Here is a 22,984-nt window from a genome sequence, read left to right on the forward strand (position 1 = left end):
ATTGTTATGATGTATTTTAAGTACCGTATTGAGTTGTGTTGCTTGATTTCAAGTTTATTTGTTTAACCAGGTGAGAATTCATCTCTTGATTCTGCAGAGAAGCTTTCTTCTGCTGCCTCATATATTTGAAAGCTAAATAAAGGGACCAAGGGCCCTGACCACCCCTACGTTATCACGGAGTTTACGCAAATTATCTTGCTTATATCCCATATGGAATCGGAGATTGGACAAGTTTTGACCTATGCAAGTTATAGAATGGCATAGGCCTTTTGGTACTCAGGCTCCAGGTCTCTACATTTCTTGAGCTCAGCAGTCTCCAGAATGTTATAATTGAAAAGTTTTTATGGAACAGATGTGCCTTGGGTGGTGTAATTGAGAAATATTTGTAGATTCAGAGCAAATGAGATGTTGTAATTTTGCTGTAATTTAGGATGCGTGGATGTAGCAAGTGTGATATTAATAGTATATGAATTCAACCAATTGCTATGCTTTAAGGGTGAACTAATGAGGGATTAAAAGTGACATTATGGGTATATGTTCTGCTTGTCAACATATTGGAGGTTGGGCAATGCTCCTCTCACGCCGAGTGACTGTGGCTGACCGATTTCTCCCCTTTCACGTGATGGGACTGCATGTAGCCTGTAAGCAGGGTGGAAAGTGTCAGGCGCTTGGTGAGATTTGTCAGGAAAAGAACAACCCGAACGTGACATGCAATGGAAAATACTACCCGGACATGTGCTCCCTGGATGCAGAAAACTGTCAGTGCTGCATTGGTGAGTTATAAATAAGTCTGAATTATTACATTAAACACAGCACTAAGTCATATGACCTGAGGATACTCTGGTCTATTCTTAAAATGTACTGAGAGTCAATTTAGCATTCTATACTTAGGGCTGAATTGGAAACAATTGGCATAATTTAATGTACATGTATTCTAGACTCATGCAACACCATCATTTTAAATAAAAGAAATAGAATGAGTTGTGGACTGAAAAATGAATGTTAGTCTGATATGGCAGATATTCTTTCCAAGCAAAATGATATATTTTTTATTTTTTATATCGGGACTAAAATAACTGTATGCAAAATATAACCAAAATGTGGAATTAGTGTGTATTGTATCTGTACTTGCCACATAGCTATGGTTATGTATGCATCTGTGCTTTAAGCAAAAGGGGCATTTTTGTGTGATTCATAATGTGAAGGACAAAACATTTATCTCGAATAAATTTGGCAGCTTGTTTGTCTCTCAGGATGAGGCCCTCCACTAATTTTGATTACATTTGTTTGGGTAGTTATTGCCACAGACTATTTAAAAAAGCGATGATATTGATTCCATTGAAAATCACGACGTTTATATGCGCATGCCTAGTGCCAAAATTGCAAAATATTAATCATCAAAAATTGCCAAGTTTGTAGAGCAGACTTCAAAGATTAAACGTTTTGTTTCAATATTTCTAAGTTCTACCATTTGTTTAACAAATAAACTTTTATATTCTTCCGCACACATGCAGCACATACATACATACAGTATATTTGCACGTGCTGAGTGGGTGCAAGAGCGCGGTTGCGTCTCAATAGCAATGGTGTGGTTAGCACCAATGTGCAGGAGTATCAACAACAACCGCTATTCACCACGAAGTGGCGGTGGACATCACCACGGCACTTTTACCAGGCTAGATGCACCTTGAGGTCAGGTGAAATGTCGAACGTTCACTGACAGGTCACGGGACAGACCCAGATATCGTGGGTTGACTGAGGTTACTGGCAGGTGCACCACCTGTGCTCCCCACTGTGTCAATTGGATGCGTTATATAGGCTCGAAGTTTTGCCCATTGTGAGCGTCGCTCCTGTGGTTTTCGTTGTTGTTGGGGGGCGACTGCCTCCAACTTCCCAGTAGCATGCTTTACAAGCCTCCTCTATAAAAGCCGATATTGACACCGCTAGTACCAGTCATCAGCAAGTCCAATTAGCTACAGATCATCCTGTACTGCTTCAGCCCATTTCTTCTCTAGCCATGCCATGCCTGTCTAGCCCACTATATCTGGCCAAATGGAAGCTGCTTGAGCATATGGGCTACACACGTACAGTGCAAAGGAGGTTCAGCATACATACATGAGCCAGCCAATGCAGCCTCGCCTGCCAGAAGAGCTCACTGACAGGACTGTGTCCAGATCTTTAAAGGATGTTAGCTCTTCATACCATCATGTCTGGTTAAACCCAGGATGGTTCATAGGCAGGCCAGCCTGAATGTTTAAAAACGGTGCAGACGTTCATTAACCCTTTAAGAATTTTTACATCACCAATTCCACAATGATACAGGATGGAGTTGTAGGAAGCCAATTCTGATGTAATTTGTGTAATGAGAGAGAAGAATGGGTGGGGGGATTGAGTCATAGGTCCCAAACTGGAGACTGAGAATTTACAGTCTGTGTAATACAAAAAAAGAATCCTCTTTCATAACATAAAGGAAATAATGTAATGCTAATTTAATATTTCTACTTTTGCTGGGTGCTAACAGAATGCAAACAGAATATAACGTGTTCCATATTTGGTGGAGTATGCCAGTACATTGGTGAGAAATGCAGAGGAACGTACATCCCATACCCGTGCTCTGAAAAACGCCACTGTCAGTGCTGCGCCCGTGAGTATCTTCAAGTCTGCATTCATGACGACAGATTTGCCCAACATCTTCTATCAGCTTGCTGTGCAGACATGTCTAAACCAGTGGCTCACCTCTTTAACAGTGGGGACAACAGCGTCAGTGACATGTTGGTAGTGTCTTGATTTATGGTGGGAATGAGACCATAAAAAGCACACAAGTCGGCAGGCCTATGTGAACACTCGTCATTCACTTAAAACATAGCTTTGTTATTGAGTGCTAGACAAACCATATCCCTTTGTAAGTTCATATATGGTGTGCCTACTAATGGAATGCACATTATTTAATGAACACATTTTATTTCTCAGTAAAATTGGACAGCAAGAGATAAAAATACACTCATATAAAACAAATGTATGTTCCTCTACCCTGCTTGCAAAGTTCAGGGATGTAAAATATTTGGAAGTTCCTTTGATCTTCACATATTTACAATTGGCCAAGAATACATGACGATGTGAATTATGCTAATTTTTGTTTGTTGACCTCAATGCAACAGGGCTTCATGTAATGCAGTGTGACAGCAATATTTTATTCTGTAGCTTTTAATACAAATTCGTTTATTTAGAAATAACATTTTGACTGAAGAATTTTGTCCATTGCCCAATAGTTATTAATAGCTAACTATTCATATATAATCTAAAAAAACTGTTCATAAGCAAACATTTTAAATAAAAAATGGTGTAAAGCACATTCTCCAACTCTCATTATCCACTCTATCTCACTGGCTGCTGTATGTGCTATGAAGTGCCATTGACCAAATCGTCACCTATACTTCCTTTTGAGCCACGGTTATTGACGAATGTGAGTTTTGTATGTGTGCATGTGCACTGTTGCCAACGCGGTATCACAAGATAATTTGCTCTGAACTCCATTGTTGCTGTGTGTGTTCTGCTGTATGTATGTTGAACTTTTTTGCACCGTACGTAGCCAACCGTGCGAATCGGAGGTGCGGGGGAAGGACAACATACTAAACACAAAGAGCAGTTATAAATAAATTAGTTTTAAATCTAGATTTAAAAGTGCATAGCTCCAGTGCCTTCCTAATATCGGAAGAACATTCCAGACGGCCACATCTGAAAACGTGCAATGCTGTAACCGTCTTTGTTCGATGGCTAGCCAAAAGCCACTGCGAGGATGACCGGACTTCTTTTGGCTTAAGGTTAGGTATTCAAAGCGCGATGGTAAGTAACCTAACAAAGGGGGAGAGCGGGGGCTAGAAGTTGGAACTGAGGTGACACAACAGATCTGTCTACTGTTTGGAGGACCTGTAACTGAATCACCAGCGAAACGTTGTACTCAAATTGTAAATGTTGTGGGTTTCTTTTCCAAGACACCGGTGCGCTGAAGTAGTAACTAACTGGTTGTGGTCGTGTAGTGGTGGGTTTTACGACCCATTTATATTTACCCGATATAACCCACCCAAAAAAATGTGTTATGTGCTGTTTATCTGTGTTAGATATTGTAATTTCCTAATCCAGGCTATCAATTCCACTTTGTGCTTGCTGCCATGTAACGACAAATTAACCTTAAGGCGGTACTCCGGGGTACCATAGTACCCGGCTCTCGCATAATGTCCGTGATGCAGTGATCTCTAGTCTGTTAATGGTCGGCGATGCGGCAATAGACTCATCTCGACAAGTTGTACACAATTCAATATTCAAAGTTAAATTTTTCCATAACGGATTTTTATGCTAATGTTTGGCGTTTCGAAATCGCGGAGTAGCACTGATTTTGGATTGATTGGTACCCCAGTCGCGGAGTTAAGCACACCCCTGGAAAAAATAGCGTCCCAGAAAAAAAATATTTAATTGCCTCGGCCATTTTGTATAAGTTAGTACCTCGGCGTACCCCCATAAGGATAAAATGGCGCGCACGTGATGGACAGAACAGGAACTGACCTCATAATAGGGAGAGTTGGGGCCAAGGCATGGGATAGAGTTGAATGGCTGTCAACACATACGGTTTACTCGTATTCTTGTACAGGGAAATTGAGTTTTCAGGTCTAAACGGCGAAATACGGACAAAAAAGCGTATTTGTTTGTGTTTCTCCCTTGTGATAAGACTTTGTAAGATAAACATTGAGATTTATAAGGGCCCGGAGTGACCAATGAGGTCTGAATCGGTCTGTAAAAAGGTAGGCACTTTATAAGGGGTTGACAGATATGGAGTTGGCACCGCACAAGTTAAGTTAATTAATTAAATCATTGCTGTGTGGAGGTGCTGTAGCCGCGATGCAGCAAATATTAAGTGAATAACGCCTTTGGAGTTATTTTTTTAATCCCTCATTGACTACAGCATATTCAATCAATCAATCTTGATTTGTTACACGGAAAGTCCCATTTAGCCAGTTATCCAGCTAGCTTGCAAAGAAGATTCATGGTGCATCAGCACAGAACAACAACATCATAGCGATCCATACAGAGGAAGAGGCAACAAAGAATCAAAACTCGTCAGAGGTGGAGGAAAAAAGAGCGCTTTAAAGACGACAAAATAATATTATTAACAAAATAAAACAGGCGTATTGCACAAAACCAATGACGAGGTAATGCAGGGTTGAAGAGGAGATGTGCACGAGGCGAGGCAAACTCGATTGAGCGAGAAAATCAAACCTCACGGGAATGGTGCCGCAGCAAGCGGGTTGCGTACAGAGCAGCAGCCGAGCTGTGTGCATTCTGAGCCAGGAGTGATTTAAAATTATGGAGGCAGAGGGAAGGGTAGAGCACCAAGTCTAAGTAGAGAGGTAAGGGCATTCCAGTACAGACGTGGGGCAGCAGCGTGAAAGGACGCGTCGCAAAAGCTAATTTGAATAGCTGGTATTTTAGAAGAGGAAAGCACTTCTGAGGTTTCCACTGGTAATTTTCAGAGTTATGAGGTCCTTTTGATATTTGGCGGGTTTGTTTAATAATAAGCCATTAACATTATTTTGCCTTTCAAAAAAATGTATTGAATATTTTTTGTAACGGTAATATCTAATTTCGAAATATATACTTTGTCAATTTTACAGTCTATGCTGATGGATAAATTATAAACTCAGGAATGTTTAAGTAGCTTACGCTGTAGTTTTATGCAACGCCATTATTTTCAATGAAAGGTATAACATGGGTTGATAACTTTATGGCTTCATTTTAATATGACGTGTTGTATGGAAAAAAATCTCAGTTTTGCTTGTGTAAACTAGCACAAAAAATACTGAATATACAATAGATTACCATTCAGTAGCATGGAGGATTGAATGCAATTCTGTTTTAAAATGTATGTTGTTGCTGGGGGATTTTGACAGCATGCCAAGAGTATAGTGAAAAGTGTTCCAGTGTTGGTGGAAAGTGTCAGTACACTGGTGACAAATGCGATGGCATAAGTGTCAAAGAATTTTGCAGTGGAGTCAACTGTCAATGCTGCGTCCGTGAGTATCCACAAGCCTGCATTCTTGCATTCCACACAACATGAAGTAAAACGAGCAGAAAATCGATCAGTTTGAAAGGGACATTAAAACGAAATGGATACCACATGAATTAACACTAACCCCTTTTTGCTGCGTGCATATAGCCATGTATTGTTCTGATGTCTTTAAATACTGAGTTGCATTTCTTCTTTTCCCAAAACCTTTTGTAAATTCCATCTTTGGGTTGGCATTGTCGTCCCTTTTCATGTCTTGTTCTTCATTTCGTGTACTCTTTGCTTTTTACCTTGCCTTCACTTTCCATGTACTGTACATTACTACACTAGTTAGTCTAGTATTTAAAGTGCAGATCAATATCCAGATGTCATCATGGTCTCTACACTCAACCAGATCATGCAGCCGAATGCACAGGCACACGAGCTCCAAGATTTTTCCAACAGTGTTTCACCATCTGGATTTGTGTCTTCCCTTGGTCACGGGACCCGTGGAGACCATTCCAATGCCTTCCTTCCCCATATAGCACACACCCACCGCGGCCGTTTTTGTCTTGATCATATCTATAACTCTTAGCTGCCCTGTCCCCTTCCCGACTTCTGCATTGCTTAATCTTGTCTTGCCATGAAAACCCTAGCATCCGCCACAAAGACCCATCCTCATATTGATTATAGGGACACTAGTCATTTTTGGAATAACGTTATATGTATAAAACATATCATTTAAAATTCCTGTGGAGGGCTTCTCATTGCTTCGCACCTCGTCCGCCGCCCCTCCTGATGTCGTCTTCTTTCCCCCGCCCCATGTGTACAGATACTACTGACTCATTGTATGCAGGGTGTGTAGGCATATATGCCTACAAAAGAAAAACATTTTTAGGGGGGGGGGGTCCAAAATTGTTGTAAACCTGTTGGATCTAGTTTTTACCCCCACGTTTTAATTGAGGCCTTCTGAAAGGCTCTTATAATTTAGTTGACGGACAAATGGAACGCTGGGTTTTTATAAAAAAATTGCAACAAACAAGCAAACGTTGATAATGTGTTCTTAATGTGTACTTATATACCTAACCATACACTGTACGTTGTGTTATGATACTGTACAGCAAAATGGGAGCCCTTCTGTCATGGCGACGTGGAGAATGGCGTGAGAGGCTGCGAGGGTAAATTTTGGTGTGGACGTTACAGGTCCCATCGGTAAGAGTTTTCATTCGCTCAGATCGAGACTACGCGAGGCAAAATTTTTACTTCTGGTGACTGGAACTGTCCAGTCCATCTGTTCCAAATTTGCTGGAGAAAATTGGCTGTTTTGTGCAATTGAAAATGATTGTTGCAAATTATTGTTGTAAAATGTTATTCAATATCCCAAGTAATTTCCTGTCCTCTTGTTCTATCTTCAGCAATATTTTGTTTGTTATTATACTGTGTATAACGATTTTAAGAGACAGAGTTTTTCTCAAGTAGTAGTTAATTGTCTCAATAAATATGCAGCAGATTATCTTTAGATGACAGTCTTGAAGAATGCAATTAAACCATTCTTGTGAAATTAGTGCAAGCAGACATGGTGTTATGTAACACTGATTCGATGCTAGAACCTGATTTAATTTTACGTAAGAATGCATTGGTGTTGAGTGGAGGACAATCATTTTGCATTTCATGGCTCTGAGTAAATTTATTCTCGTAGCTGTAGAATGACTATTCCAGTACTCATGTAGACTTAAATTGTAATGACTGTATTACAAGAGTGTCTTACACAATACGTGCATCTCTCATTACCTACACAAGATTGGCATGTTTCTTTACAGCCTAAGTGTGCGAACCGTATTCCAATGGGGGTTTTTGGTGCTTTTATTGATGTATTTGTTTTGGTGTCCTTTCTGGCTTACCCCGAATTCAGGCTTCATGAGGTTTTACTGTATTAATTTTACGGGTCATTTTACACTGAAGCCCACACTTAGCCATAGGTCATTTACTATCGCATAGGTACGTCTCACCTTTATGAAGATGAAGAAAACAGGTTTCATTTTTACATCAGTGAAAAACTGTTGATAAAACACCCACTGCCGTTATTTTCAATGGCTTTGTAATTGATAACAACAAATACACGTCACATTTTAACGGAGGCATGGGAAGGCCAGATTAAAACCATCTTATTTGATGGAACCAATTCGAATATGATTTGCTCAGCTGGCATTCTTAACATAGCACTTAAAGTCATCGGAACGCAGTGAGTGCAAGTTCATGTCGAGGGTTGACTTCGCTCAGCAACCCTGCAGGGTTAATACATTAACCACGTATTGGTAGGAAGTCGAGAGTTCCTTGGAGACACCGACCTAAACCTAACAGACATCAGGGATTCAGGGCCTCCACAGCGATAAGTTTAAATTTCGATTTAAAGCTTTCGTGACTGCAGGGATTCATCTTCTTGGTTCTTTCGGTAAAGTCACGTAGAAGGGAAGTAATAAAATAATAAAAATAAAACATAATAAAACAATTCTCACGACGTTTCGGCCACAACGCAAGCAGCCATCCTCAGGCGAAGAATGAAACACCCCAAGCTTGGAGCGTATATTTAAGCTGGGTTAGAGGGGGGGGAGGTGGGAAGAAGAGCGCCTAAACAAAATAATTTGCATATCAAGAGGAATTCAGCATATGGAAAATGCGTAGGAGGTGGGCGGGGGGGGTTCCAAATCAATACTATGCCCGTGCATTATGCAGGATTAGCAGCATCAAAGGGGGGGGGGGAAGGGGGGGAGCATTAACAAAGGAAAGGAATGTTAATAGTATGTAGCTGTAGTTACTAAACAACCACGTAAAAAACTACAGTATAAACTGCATGACAAACTAAAGTATAAACTACATAGCATCATCAGTAAACTTACTATACTCTACAATAAGCTGAGTTACTAACAGTAAGTAATACATGAAAAATTCTACGTTGTAAAAAATTATATAATATGCTTCCATCTAAACTTTATTCTCTTACATCACACGCGTCTATACCGTACTATATACTTCCATAGGCAAAACCAACATTAAATTACATACTGTATTGCTATAAACCACCCTATACCTTATACATTTTTAATATAACACTATGTATTATTCTACCCACCCTAATGTGTATCAAAATGGTTTATTACGTCCTTCCAGTGATTGCTAAGCCAGAATCCATCTTCTCGGTTAAAATTGTCTCTGTGTTTGTAAATGTGGATCGCCTCATGTACGAATCTCTCATGATAGCCAGATGGCTTGCAGAGAACCTCTGTCTTGGAGAAGTCAATGTCATGTGAGCCCACTGAGTTGTAACAGTGATCTGCCACGGCTGAGGTGTTTGTCCTACAGTGTTTCAGGTCAGCTTTATGTTCACGGATGCGGTCCGAGACATGTCGTTTGGTTTCCCCAATGTAACTGCTACCACAGAGGCAACTTAGTTTGTAGACACCAGGGTACTGTATGTCTGGAACCACATCTTTTACAGACGGTACCAGATCACGGATTTTATGTACTGTGTTGAATCGGACCTGGATCTTGTGTTTAATCAGGATTTTGGAGATCTTTTTTGTGACCCCAGCAATGTAGGGTAAGGTGATGGTCTTGAAAGGCTCCTCAACAGGATCCTTCTTGGTGGTTGGAGTGATGGCTTTGCGGATTGTGTAGTCGGAGTAACCATTAGCCTTAAGAGCTTGGCGTACGTGTTTGAGTTCACTGGAAATGTGTTCATGGTCGGAGATGCATTGGGCTCTATGATATAGAGTCTTGATGAGGGAATTCTTCTGGGATGGATGGTGGTGGGAATCCGGTTTTAGATAAGCATCCGTGTGGGTGGCTTTCCTGTAGACAGAGTGGCTCATTGAACCATCAGGTCTCCTTTTGATTAGGACATCCAAAAAGGGTAGCTTGCCATCATTTTCGACTTCCATGGTGAATCTGATGGCTGGGTGTATGGAATTGATATGGTCGAGAAATTGGTCTAGAGCAGGCCGGCCATGTGGCCAGATGACAAAAGTGTCGTCTACGTACCTCTTCCATAAGGTCGGGCGTAGAGTGGCAGTCTGGATGGCGTCCGTCTCAAATTTCTCCATGAAGATGTTGGCTACAACCGGAGATAAGGGGGAGCCCATTGGGGTGCCCTCAATTTGTTTGTAGAAGGTTCCATTCCAGGTGAAGTATGTATTGGTTAAGCAGTGTCTCACCAGGGGGGGTACCCCAGCATTCAGTCCTTGATGAACCAAGTCTTCAATGATTGCGATGGTGTCAGGCACAGGCACCTTGGTGAACAAGGAAACCACATCAAAACTGACAAGCAGGTCGTCTGGGGACAGGGCAATCCCCTTGATTGTTGATACCAGGTCAGTAGAGTTTAGTACTGCAGAGGTGGTTTTTCCAGTGAAAGGCCGTAGGATTTCGGACAAAAAACGAGCCAGTTTGTAAGTCGGGGAGTTGATAGTAGAGACAATGGGACGAAGAGGTGTATCTTCTTTATGTATCTTTGGCAAGCCGTACAATCTTGGTGGCCTGGCTGCAGAAGGTTTCAACGAGAACTGTTTGGTCTGATCAATTAATGCGGTTGAAGCAGAAATGATGTTGTTGGTTTTGGAGACGAGGCTGTTGGTGGGGTCTCTTTTTATTTTTGTATAGCTGCCATCGGTGAGTAGTTCTTGAATTTTGTTGTTGTATTCTATTTTGTCCATGATGACAGTGGCATTGCCTTTGTCGGCTGAGAGGATGACAATGTCATCCCTCTTTTTTAATTGAGCTAATTCAAAACGCTCATCTTTGCTGATGTTGCTAGCTGGCATCTTAGCGTTTTTGAGGGTTACAGAGATTTCCGATCTTGCTACGTCTGCAGCGATGTGACTCAAGCCCTTGAGAGCTACATCTACTCGAGCAATTATATCATTAACTGGTATGTGTCTAGGTGTGACTGCAAAGTTTAGTCCTTTAGCTAAAACGGATTTCAAACCTTCAGAAATAGGACTGTTACTGCGATTAATTACGACTTTGTTAACATCTAGCTTTTCAATGTGTGGGTCCAGTTTCTTGTTTGAGAGGCGGTTGAATTTGGAAATCAAGTTGTCCTTACATTTAGTCGACATAGCGGCAGCTGAAGAGGCAGTCATTTTTTCCACATGTTCCCAATCCGATGTGGACATTGTTGCACTCAAGGATAAGTGTGATTTGTAGAGTGTCTTGTCTAACTGATCTAGTTCGGTGCGCGTAAGTCTGATTTTCTCTGAGATAAGAGCTAAGCTAGTTCTAAACAGAATTCGTTTCGCATTAGAAGAAGTTACAGCAGCAGATGTTAGTGTAAATGCGTTCGGTATTACCTTAGAGTCGCGGCATCTCTTCAGAAAGGTGAGAGACTCGATTAGCTGAGCCTTCTTGTCCCGGAGCTTGTTGAAGGATCTCAAAGTTATGTGGAAACCCTCCCCGTAGAGGCGGTTAAATTTCTGCTTGCGTTGTGGCCGAAACGTCGTGAGAATTGTTTTATTATGTTTTATTTTTATTATTTTATTACTTCCCTTCTACGTGACTTTACCGAAAGAACCAAGAAGATGAATCCCTGCAGTCACGAAAGCTTTAAATCGAAATTTAACCGCCTCTACGGGGAGGGTTTCCACATAACTTTGAGATCCTTCAACAAGCTCCGGGACAAGAAGGCTCAGCTAATCGAGTCTCTCACCTTTCTGAAGAGATGCCGCGACTCTAAGGTAATACCGAACGCATTTACACTAACATCTGCTGCTGTAACTTCTTCTAATGCGAAACGAATTCTGTTTAGAACTAGCTTAGCTCTTATCTCAGAGAAAATCAGACTTACGCGCACCGAACTAGATCAGTTAGACAAGACACTCTACAAATCACACTTATCCTTGAGTGCAACAATGTCCACATCGGATTGGGAACATGTGGAAAAAATGACTGCCTCTTCAGCTGCCGCTATGTCGACTAAATGTAAGGACAACTTGATTTCCAAATTCAACCGCCTCTCAAACAAGAAACTGGACCCACACATTGAAAAGCTAGATGTTAACAAAGTCGTAATTAATCGCAGTAACAGTCCTATTTCTGAAGGTTTGAAATCCGTTTTAGCTAAAGGACTAAACTTTGCAGTCACACCTAGACACATACCAGTTAATGATATAATTGCTCGAGTAGATGTAGCTCTCAAGGGCTTGAGTCACATCGCTGCAGACGTAGCAAGATCGGAAATCTCTGTAACCCTCAAAAACGCTAAGATGCCAGCTAGCAACATCAGCAAAGATGAGCGTTTTGAATTAGCTCAATTAAAAAAGAGGGATGACATTGTCATCCTCTCAGCCGACAAAGGCAATGCCACTGTCATCATGGACAAAATAGAATACAACAACAAAATTCAAGAACTACTCACCGATGGCAGCTATACAAAAATAAAAAGAGACCCCACCAACAGCCTCGTCTCCAAAACCCAACAACATCATTTCTGCTTCAACCGCATTAATTGATCAGACCAAACAGTTCTCGTTGAAACCTTCTGCAGCCAGGCCACCAAGATTGTACGGCTTGCCAAAGATACATAAAGAAGATACACCTCTTCGTCCCATTGTCTCTACTATCAACTCCCCGACTTACAAACTGGCTCGTTTTTTGTCCGAAATCCTACGGCCTTTCACTGGAAAAACCACCTCTGCAGTACTAAACTCTACTGACCTGGTATCAACAATCAAGGGGATTGCCCTGTCCCCAGACGACCTGCTTGTCAGTTTTGATGTGGTTTCCTTGTTCACCAAGGTGCCTGTGCCTGACACCATCGCAATCATTGAAGACTTGGTTCATCAAGGACTGAATGCTGGGGTACCCCCCCTGGTGAGACACTGCTTAACCAATACATACTTCACCTGGAATGGAACCTTCTACAAGCAAATTGAGGGCACCCCAATGGGCTCCCCCTTATCTCCGGTTGTAGCCAACATCTTCATGGAGAAATTTGAGACGGACGCCATCCAGACTGCCACTCTACGCCCGACCTTATGGAAGAGGTACGTAGACGACACTTTTGTCATCTGGCCACATGGCCGGCCTGCTCTAGACCAATTTCTCGACCATATCAATTCCATACACCCAGCCATCAGATTCACCATGGAAGTCGAAAATGATGGCAAGCTACCCTTTTTGGATGTCCTAATCAAAAGGAGACCTGATGGTTCAATGAGCCACTCTGTCTACAGGAAAGCCACCCACACGGATGCTTATCTAAAACCGGATTCCCACCACCATCCATCCCAGAAGAATTCCCTCATCAGGACTCTATATCATAGAGCCCAATGCATCTCCGACCATGAACACATTTCCAGTGAACTCAAACACGTACGCCAAGCTCTTAAGGCTAATGGTTACTCCGACTACACAATCCGCAAAGCCATCACTCCAACCACCAAGAAGGATCCTGTTGAGGAGCCTTTCAAGACCATCACCTTACCCTACATTGCTGGGGTCACAAAAAAGATCTCCAAAATCCTGATTAAACACAAGATCCAGGTCCGATTCAACACAGTACATAAAATCCGTGATCTGGTACCGTCTGTAAAAGATGTGGTTCCAGACATACAGTACCCTGGTGTCTACAAACTAAGTTGCCTCTGTGGTAGCAGTTACATTGGGGAAACCAAACGACATGTCTCGGACCGCATCCGTGAACATAAAGCTGACCTGAAACACTGTAGGACAAACACCTCAGCCGTGGCAGATCACTGTTACAACTCAGTGGGCTCACATGACATTGACTTCTCCAAGACAGAGGTTCTCTGCAAGCCATCTGGCTATCATGAGAGATTCGTACATGAGGCGATCCACATTTACAAACACAGAGACAATTTTAACCGAGAAGATGGATTCTGGCTTAGCAATCACTGGAAGGACGTAATAAACCATTTTGATACACATTAGGGTGGGTAGAATAATACATAGTGTTATATTAAAAATGTATAAGGTATAGGGTGGTTTATAGCAATACAGTATGTAATTTAATGTTGGTTTTGCCTATGGAAGTATATAGTACGGTATAGACGCGTGTGATGTAAGAGAATAAAGTTTAGATGGAAGCATATTATATAATTTTTTACAACGTAGAATTTTTCATGTATTACTTACTGTTAGTAACTCAGCTTATTGTAGAGTATAGTAAGTTTACTGATGATGCTATGTAGTTTATACTTTAGTTTGTCATGCAGTTTATACTGTAGTTTTTTACGTGGTTGTTTAGTAACTACAGCTACATACTATTAACATTCCTTTCCTTTGTTAATGCTCCCCCCCTTCCCCCCCCCCCCTTTGATGCTGCTAATCCTGCATAATGCACGGGCATAGTATTGATTTGGAACCCCCCCCGCCCACCTCCTACGCATTTTCCATATGCTGAATTCCTCTTGATATGCAAATTATTTTGTTTAGGCGCTCTTCTTCCCACCTCCCCCCCCTCTAACCCAGCTTAAATATACGCTCCAAGCTTGGGGTGTTTCATTCTTCGCCTGAGGATGGCTGCTTGCGTTGTGGCCGAAACGTCGTGAGAATTGTTTTATTATGTTTTATTTTTATTATTTTATTACTTCCCTTCTACGTGACTTTACCGAAAGAACCAAGAAGAGCGATAAGTTTCATAACAATCAGTGGCGGCTCGTGACATTTCCACTAGGTGGGCCTGTTGTTGAAAGAATCATATTCATATTTTTAAACAAAACAATTAATAGAAACGTTTTTTTATGATAATTTTTTTTCATCTCCAGCTGCTTGGTGGGGCGGTGCCCCAACGCCCCTAGTGGACAACCCGCGCCTGATAACAATATTGCGACACTTGGCATATTTTATTTGATTGAGATATAGCCATGATAGGAACAATATATGTACCGTATATGTATTTTAATATGTGAAAATTATTTATTTTTCATTGAATACAGTCCACATGGCAAGCACATGGGAGTGGATATAATTTGCCCTGATGGATCCAGAGTGAATGCACCATTCAAAGGAGAACTGAAGGGTTGGGTCAGGGCCTACAAGAAAAACAATGCCATCAATGATGGAGTGATGCTTTCCAACTCTGGTAATGTTACACACTTGTTATAATTAATCCCATTTTGCACGATGCTATTCAATGATTGTACATGTTTATTTTACATGTTCTTGCAGTATATAGCCTAACCTTATGATGAATGTGTAGCCTATTAAACCTTGATGCATTATGTCAACATCATTACAATGTGATTCCACTATACGCATGTCCATGCCATGCCATACACAAAGTGTATGGCATGGCATGGACAAAGAGGATACAGCCTCACGACCTGGCAATCGTTGGGGCCTGAGAAAATTATGTACGGGTGTATGAAGTAAATTGTCTTCCATTTGGGATTTATTGACCAGCAGTGATGGAAGAACGATTAATATCAGAAACAAGACATTGTATCAGTATGTAGACCAACCAGTCAATGCCAAGTTGTAACTGAACAAAAAAATTATATTCAATAACTTTGCAGCTTGAAAAAATACATTTATGTTTTCGTGCTGTGGAACATCTCTTGTGTATAAAGGTGCAGGTTCATCCACGATAATTCCTATTGCCCTATTGTTTGACAATTTGAGATTGAACTGAGCACAATATATTTTAAAATGATATTTAAATTCCAATAGTAACATGTTCGGTGTTTGTCTCTTTTATTGTGTGTATGCAGTGTTCTGCATAAAAATTTTATACATCCATGCTGATCGCTATACCGGCCCAGTTGACATTGGCCAGAAGATTGGGTATCTGCTGAACGTGCAGAGGGTTTACCCTGGAATCACCTCCCATATCCACATCGAGATGTGTGATAAGTCCAAGGATCCAACATTTTTCTTAAAATAACAAAGGCATGAATTGCTGAATACGGGGTTTTTTAAGTATCATTCCAGATCTGATTTTAGGTTTTGATATAGTTGCTATTAATCACGTGCAAATAAATCACAAATGTTGTGCAATGAAACGAGCGATATTACAGAACTTTCTCAGTTTCCATAACTACATCTATTTTCCAGAGCCAGTTGACCACACAACCACTAAATTGCACTCTTAATTTGCACGAAATTATCTCAAGTGAGAGCCCAATATGTGAAAGGAGAATCTGACAGCTATAATTGCTTAAATTTCATTGTGGGAATTTGATAAGAATATACACAAGGTGTATACATATCGTAATTACTTTACACAGCACTCTGAATGCCAAACCTTTTGTGGGATTCTAATTGGGATGTTTCGTAAAATTATTTAGACCATTGGAGGAAATGAAGACCCAAGGAACCCCCATGACTAACCTGTCAAGAACACCAAAACGGCGTGTAATTAAAGAAAATCAGATCCGGTATGATGCATGAACCCGTAATTTCATGAAATGTTCATGCATATAATATAACTGAATTAACGGTATTTTGATTATAATGGGTTGCGGGTGCCAATGTAGCATTTTTACTGCTTGCTTTGCTCATAACTTGTCGATGTGATTGCAAATACTGTAGTCTCTTGTGATCATATTGTGCTGTAGAAAATAAAGGTTGTTTCTGGGATAGGCTCATTTAATTCCCTCGTGAGTGCTTGCCTGCTTGTTGTCCGGGCCAATTCATATGAAACATGCAGCTGATGCTGCTGTCCATCATCGCCACACAGTGGTGGAACATATTACATATAGCATATTATTGTATTCACATATACTACAGTATGTATATGCAGGTAATGGTAATCCTGTATTGTGCAAAGTTTTCCTTGTCCAATAATAGTATCATGATACGTTCTAATTTAATAATGTGAGAACACGTAAAGCCAATGTGTATGCTGTAAATCAGTGGTTCTTAACCTGGGGTGCACGCACACCCTGGGGATGCGAGATGCCCTTTATAAGAACCAAAGGGGTGCAAGCTGCGGTAAAGGTCAAGAACCACTGCTGTAAATAATATCACAAAGTTTACAGTCATAAAACCGGTTCAGTCACATGCTGAACAACACACCCACTCTAGCCAAACATCCCGACACACTTCTTCTCCACCTCGAACCTCCCCTTCCTTGGAAAAGTTACAGAGAGGGTCATCTTCTGCCACCTCTCCAAAAGCGCCTCTCATCCATGGCGTCCATAACCGAGTGCAATCTTCTTTCTGCTGGAGTCATTCCACTAAAATGACCTCTCTTCAGACGAGATGTTAATGGCGCTGCGATGGCGAGATGTTATCGGCTTCACCTGGTATAACAGGAGGACATGGGATCGATCCCGACCCAGACGCCTGTATATTTGGAGTTTGCACGTTGTCCCCGTGGTCACGTGCATTCTTCTCCGGGGTTCCACCACATTTAGAAACACGTGTTTAGATTATTTGGCTGCTGTAAATATCCACGTGATACGCCACTTCGTTCAGCTATCATTTGTGGCCAGGTCGCCTCTGAAAGAGAGCTATGTAGCTCAGTGGCTTTTACCTTGTTAAATAAATTAAAAAAGTAAAAAATAGACCGTGGATACCTGGAGCGCCTCAATGACTCTGCAGTCGTCTCTAACACACTCCTCCCCCTCGTTCTACTCTTTCCTCTTAAATCGCTCCTTCTGGGATTCCATACAAGGACTCGTTCTGAAATTGTTATTTTACATTCTTTGAAACCTAGTGCCTAATTATCATCAACCATGGTTAACTTCACTGCTGAATGAATGCCTCTCCGATCTGTAGCCAACTCACGATCATGCGATGTGATAATCCCCCTTGCATCTGCACGAGATGAAAAGGTCGCTATATAAATCCTAAATAGAAGATAATTTTCTTACCCCGTTTCCTCAGTCGATGGTCACTTTGATGTGTTCCATTCCTTGGCTGCCATTCAACGATTATACTGGACAATCTGCCATCATTCCTTATAGCGACGTGTCCTGCCAATTCCTTTTGTTAACAGTTTTTAACCTGCAAAAATGTTTCAAATCCATACGGTTCCAGTCTCAATGTAATTTCAACCCTATATGCATGATTTCTTGCGACCTTTTCAGCTTTTATTACATTTTGTCATTCATGATATGTTTCAGTAAAACGAAATATGGATGTAAGATTAACGCATAGGCTTTCACGACCAATATCCATAATAGAGTTTTTTAGGCTAGATCGCGTAGATATATAAATGTGTCGTTAAACCCTCCAACACACGACACAGCCAACTAGTAAGGGTTATCACGTAAACAGAACATGCCAATTCGTCACTCGTACAGCACACCGGTCTGTTGGAGAGCAAAGCCACAACATTTACAATCTGAGTACGACGTTTCGGCAGTAATTAAAACTAGCTTCATCAGGCGGCAGCCAGATTTGTGAAGTCTAACTGTTTTGTTCCTTATATAGAGGCGTAGATGTGTTGACCCCGCAGCTGCGCTCTTGCACAATGTGGGGGGGGGGGATTACTGAGGCAACCTACATTATGCATGTGCATTATTTTAATAATCAAAGGGCTCGCATTATGCATTATGCACATGCCTCAGTAATCCTCAGTAATCCCTCCCCCACATTGTTTAAGAGCGCAGCTGCGTGGTCAACACATATACGCCTCTATATAAGTTTTGCACACTCGAAATGAAGGACGTAGGCAGGTGCTCCAAATCGAGGGCAAGCACATTTATTGTGGTTAATAGCAATCTTGTGAAGAACAGCACCGTCACTCTGTAAAATGCAACAGCACGTGTGTCACACAGCATTACTCCCGAGTCGCCATCAACCATGTGACTGGTGTCCAAATCCCGTTAATCATTAACAGATTTCTCTTAAACCCAATTCTACTACTGATAAACCATCTTTGTCTTTGACAATCACATTTGCACCTCACTTCGAATATTCCTTTAATCCTAAACTGTATGTCTATTTATCCCATGCAATTATATCGGTATCTTCCACCCATTATATGTACTGTATGTGTACAGTATACGTACTGTATATCACAATTGTACAGCTTACTACTTTACATGTGTTCTATTCTCAATAGCATTGCAAGTAGTCATACTCTGGGTACATGGGCATGGTTATAGACTAAACAGTATTAGAGTTAAATAATTACAATGACAGTAGGTAATTACAGTGCGTCTTCCTGACAATGCATAGTGCTAAAACACCTCTAACTGCATATATCACAAACGAACAATTCAAAGCCAAGCTTAACGTCTAGAACAAGTCTAGAACAAGTCTAGAACATTTATATAACGATCAAAAACAACCTTTGGGTCCTTTACCTGTGTAATAAAGGACTCTTTCACTGTGTCTGTCTCCGTTGTCCTTTATTTGGGTTCGTACAACTTCGCCCCGCACGGCCCTCGCTCAGAGCCTTCTCCACCTCCCGCTCGGCAGCCCTTCTGCTGCCGTCGCTCACGTAGCCTTTTCTCCTGGCTCCCGATGCAGCTCCACTGCTGGCTTTCCTCTCAGCCTCTCCGCCCATTCTGCAGTCTCTCGGCTGCTCTCTCTGCAGCCCCACCGCTGCTCTCCGTCTCCCCCGTGCCCGGACACCGCTGGCCAACGGTGCCGAGTCCCGTCCTGTGGTGATCACGCCACTTTCCACCCCCTGCCCTGCGTGGCCTCCTCCCATCTTTATTCTTACACTCTCCTCCCGTCTCTTCCGGTTCCCGCCCTTAAGAGCTCTCCCTTCTCCCCACGTGACCCAACTCCTCCCCCCTGTTACGTCATATCCGCGAGGCCGTTTACGCCCGCATTACACCTGTAAAATTCAACAGCATGTGTGTTACAAACAGCATTTCTCCCGAGTCGCCATTAAACACTTTCTTTCGGAGTGGGCAGGTAGTAACTTGGTTGTACATCACATTCGTGCACGACAGAAAGCTCGCGGTCACATGATGCACTTCAACCAATCCCGGAACGTACATGTTTGGGAGGGGCGATGCACGACAGACAAATAATCCCTGGTGGGCAGTGTGAAACTGGTGTTCCTACTAGTATAATTCCACTCGTTGAGTCATCTTTCAGCGATGAGGACTCCAAACTGATTTTCTTCTCACCCACTCCGTTCGACCACCACTCGGCAGGTCACAACACTTTTCTCTTGGCTTCCTCCACGCACTGCTCAAATTTCGAAGTCCATCCTACGGTTCCAATTCTAATTATCTTGATAATTTCCATAAATATTTTGATTTTACACTTGATGATGATTGCTTGTGTTGCAGTCGAAACGTCGTGAAAATTTTATTGTTTTATGTTTGAATTATTTTTTTTCTACGTGACTTTACCAAAAGAACCAAGAATATGAATGCCATAAACATGTTAACTCTTATCGACTACAACTTTGATTGTAGTGCTGTTCATTGCTGACATGTTGGTCTTCTGGATCTGTGCTCAGCAACCATAACGAATGAAAACAAGCCACGCATATTCCTTCGAGTAAAATTGTCCACTGGAAAAATATCACCTCGTGGAGATGCCTGGGATTGACCCCGGGGCCTCACACATGCAAAGCATGCACTCTACCACTGAGCTACATCCCCATTGTGGCTCTACCTGGGCTCAGTTCCACCTCGATACGGGGTGAAACTTCGTCATCAGCTTCTTCCTCTCCCTCGTCACCCCACTCACTCTCCTGTTGGCCCTGGGCCCTGTACACATCGAGTCTGCACAGAGTCCAAGCAAAATGTATTTATTTGAAAGAAATAGAAATAACAAGCATACATGTGGATGGATACTACGATGCTTTCCCAATTTATTTATTATTGGAAATATTTAAATGGAAAATAAAAAAGTGTTTTGGATACTTTTAAGCACTGGTTTTCATCTCCAAAAATTTAAGTAAACCATTTGATCACTGTGTGCATCGCTAGTTATACAAATAGCAAGTTCCTGAAATCAACACAAATTCACCCTCAGGTATCGTTCATATAGGGTTATACTGGTAGAAAGCACCTGGTTCCACCAGCCCACAGGGGATTATTGTGTCCGTCCGTCGTGAATCAAAAAATGGGAGGGTGGGGCTGGGTGGAGAGGGGAGGGTGGGGAGGGGAGGGGCTGGGTGGGGGAGGGTGGGGAAGGGCTGGTCACCCCGTGGTGCCTTTATAAAACTCAACGTTTAACCGACTCACGCTGGCTTGTGCCCAACCTCACAGTTGGCCATATTTGCGAAATACACCACGCCGCCGTTGACCCTGGCCATTGACCGAGAAAACCAACGTTCCTTCCAGCTCCCTCCGCAAGGAATGTGTTTACGAGAGTTCATGTGCACCCCGATTACAGGGACATGGACACAGCCAATTGATTTTGAAAATCAACCTTTGTTGGAAACATAAATTGAAAAAAAACTTCCAACATGGATTCCAGATCCAACATGGAGATGCCGGGGATTGACCCCGGGGCCTCACACATGCGAAGCGTGCACTCGACCACTGAGCTACATCTCCATTCTGGTTCTCCCGGGGCGCAGTTCCACCTTGGTACGGGTGAAACTTCGTCATCAGCTTCTTCCTCTCCCTTGTCACCCACTCACTCTCCTGTTGGCCTTGGGCCCTGGACACATCGAGTCTGCACAGAGTCCAAGCAAAATGTATTTCTTTGAAACAAAATAAATAACAAGAATACATGTGGATGGATACTATAATGCTGTCCTAATTAATTTATTCTTGGAAATATTTAATTCGGAAATAAAAGTGTTCCGGATACTTTTAAGCACTTGCTTTCATCGACAAATGTTTAAGTAAACCATTTGATCACTGTGTGCATCGCTAGTTATACAAATAACAAGTTCCTGAAATCAACACAAATTCATCCGAAGGTATCGTTCATATAGGGTAATATTTACGAGAGTTCATGTGCACCCCTATTACAGGGACATTGACACAGCCAATTGATTTTGGAATTCAAACTTTGCTGGAAAAATGAATTAAATAAAAGCTTTCGACATGGAGATGCCAGGGATTGAACCCAGGGCCTCACACATGCAAAATGTGCGCTCTCCCACTGAGCTACATCTCCACCACGCTGGCAGCCAGGCAGGTAGCCAGCCCCCTTAACTATCGGCCCCTCCCTTTACCCCCCCTCCCTTAGGCCCCTCCCCTGACCCCCCTTACCTTAGGCCCCTCCCCTGACCACCCTCCATATCCTTAGGTCCCTCCCCTGACTCCCCTTCCCTTAGGCCCCTCCCCTGAGCACCCCCCCCCATATCCTTAGGCCCCTCCCCTGACCCCCCCTTAGGCCCCTCCCCTGACCCTCCCTCCCTCAGGCCCCTCCGGTGACCCCCCCCCTCAGGCCCCTCTCCTGACTCCCCCCTTCCTTAGGCCCCTCCCCTGACCCTCCTCCCTTAGGCACCTCCCCTCTCCGTACCCAGCAGTAGTTGTCCACCAATCAATGACCCTCCTCCCTTAGGCACCTCCCCTCTCCGTACCCGGCAGTAGGTTTCCACCAATCAAAGAACTGTTTATGTTATATATTTATTTATGCACGACAGACAGTCAGACAGACAGACAGTCAGACAGACAGACAGACAAAAAATCCCTGGTGGGCAGTGTGGAACATTGTTCCTACCTGTACCATGTGACGTATATCCGTGCGGTAATTCAATAACCCTGCCAGCCACCTACAGGCTCGACTCAGTCATCACATGCTGCTGTACACACATGCATTTATGCACTGCACAGCACATCAGGACTTTCACAGAACCACACTTTACTCCCTTGCTGCACAATGACATAATTAAAAGAGTAATCCATTCCTAATGTGCCACATAAGGAACAAAACAGTTAGACTTCTCCACAATTATAGTTGTCGCCTGATGAAGCTAGTTGTAATTACTGGCGTAACGTCATACTCAGATTGTAAATGTTGTGGTTTGGCTCTCCAACACACCGGTGTGCTGTACTAGTGTAATGTGAGGTTATATCCGGGTCGTTGACGGATTACAACTCTCGATTTAAAGCT

General features: G+C 42.4%; 1 protein-coding gene and 2 non-coding genes across 4 annotated transcripts in view; 1 reads left to right on the plus strand and 2 right to left on the minus strand.

Annotated features, from left to right (window-relative positions):
- The window catches only part of LOC144722591 (uncharacterized), a 46,039-nt gene extending 29,396 nt beyond the window's left edge, over positions 1-16,643 (plus strand). For both annotated transcript variants that reach the window (XM_078600809.1, XM_078600810.1), the window contains 6 exons: positions 639-773; positions 2,522-2,644; positions 5,943-6,065; positions 7,159-7,249; positions 14,989-15,134; positions 15,763-16,643. In XM_078600809.1, coding sequence (XP_078456935.1) covers positions 639-773; positions 2,522-2,644; positions 5,943-6,065; positions 7,159-7,249; positions 14,989-15,134; positions 15,763-15,935 — 791 coding nt within the window. In that variant the 3' untranslated portion in view covers positions 15,936-16,643. The remainder of the gene's footprint in view (positions 1-638; positions 774-2,521; positions 2,645-5,942; positions 6,066-7,158; positions 7,250-14,988; positions 15,135-15,762) is intronic.
- Positions 16,644-21,399: 4,756 nt separating this feature from the next.
- TRNAA-CGC (transfer RNA alanine (anticodon CGC)) lies at positions 21,400-21,471 on the minus strand. Its single transcript has one exon. It is a non-coding gene; the product is annotated as a tRNA-Ala (tRNA).
- A 499-nt stretch (positions 21,472-21,970) lies between these two features.
- On the minus strand, positions 21,971-22,042 carry TRNAA-UGC (transfer RNA alanine (anticodon UGC)). The gene has a single exon. It is a non-coding gene; the product is annotated as a tRNA-Ala (tRNA).
- Positions 22,043-22,984: the final 942 nt, after the last annotated feature.

Source organism: Lampetra planeri, chromosome 15, assembly GCF_965212315.1.
Source record: "Lampetra planeri chromosome 15, kcLamPlan1.2.h2, whole genome shotgun sequence".
Classification (NCBI taxonomy): Eukaryota; Metazoa; Chordata; class Hyperoartia; order Petromyzontiformes; family Petromyzontidae; genus Lampetra; species Lampetra planeri.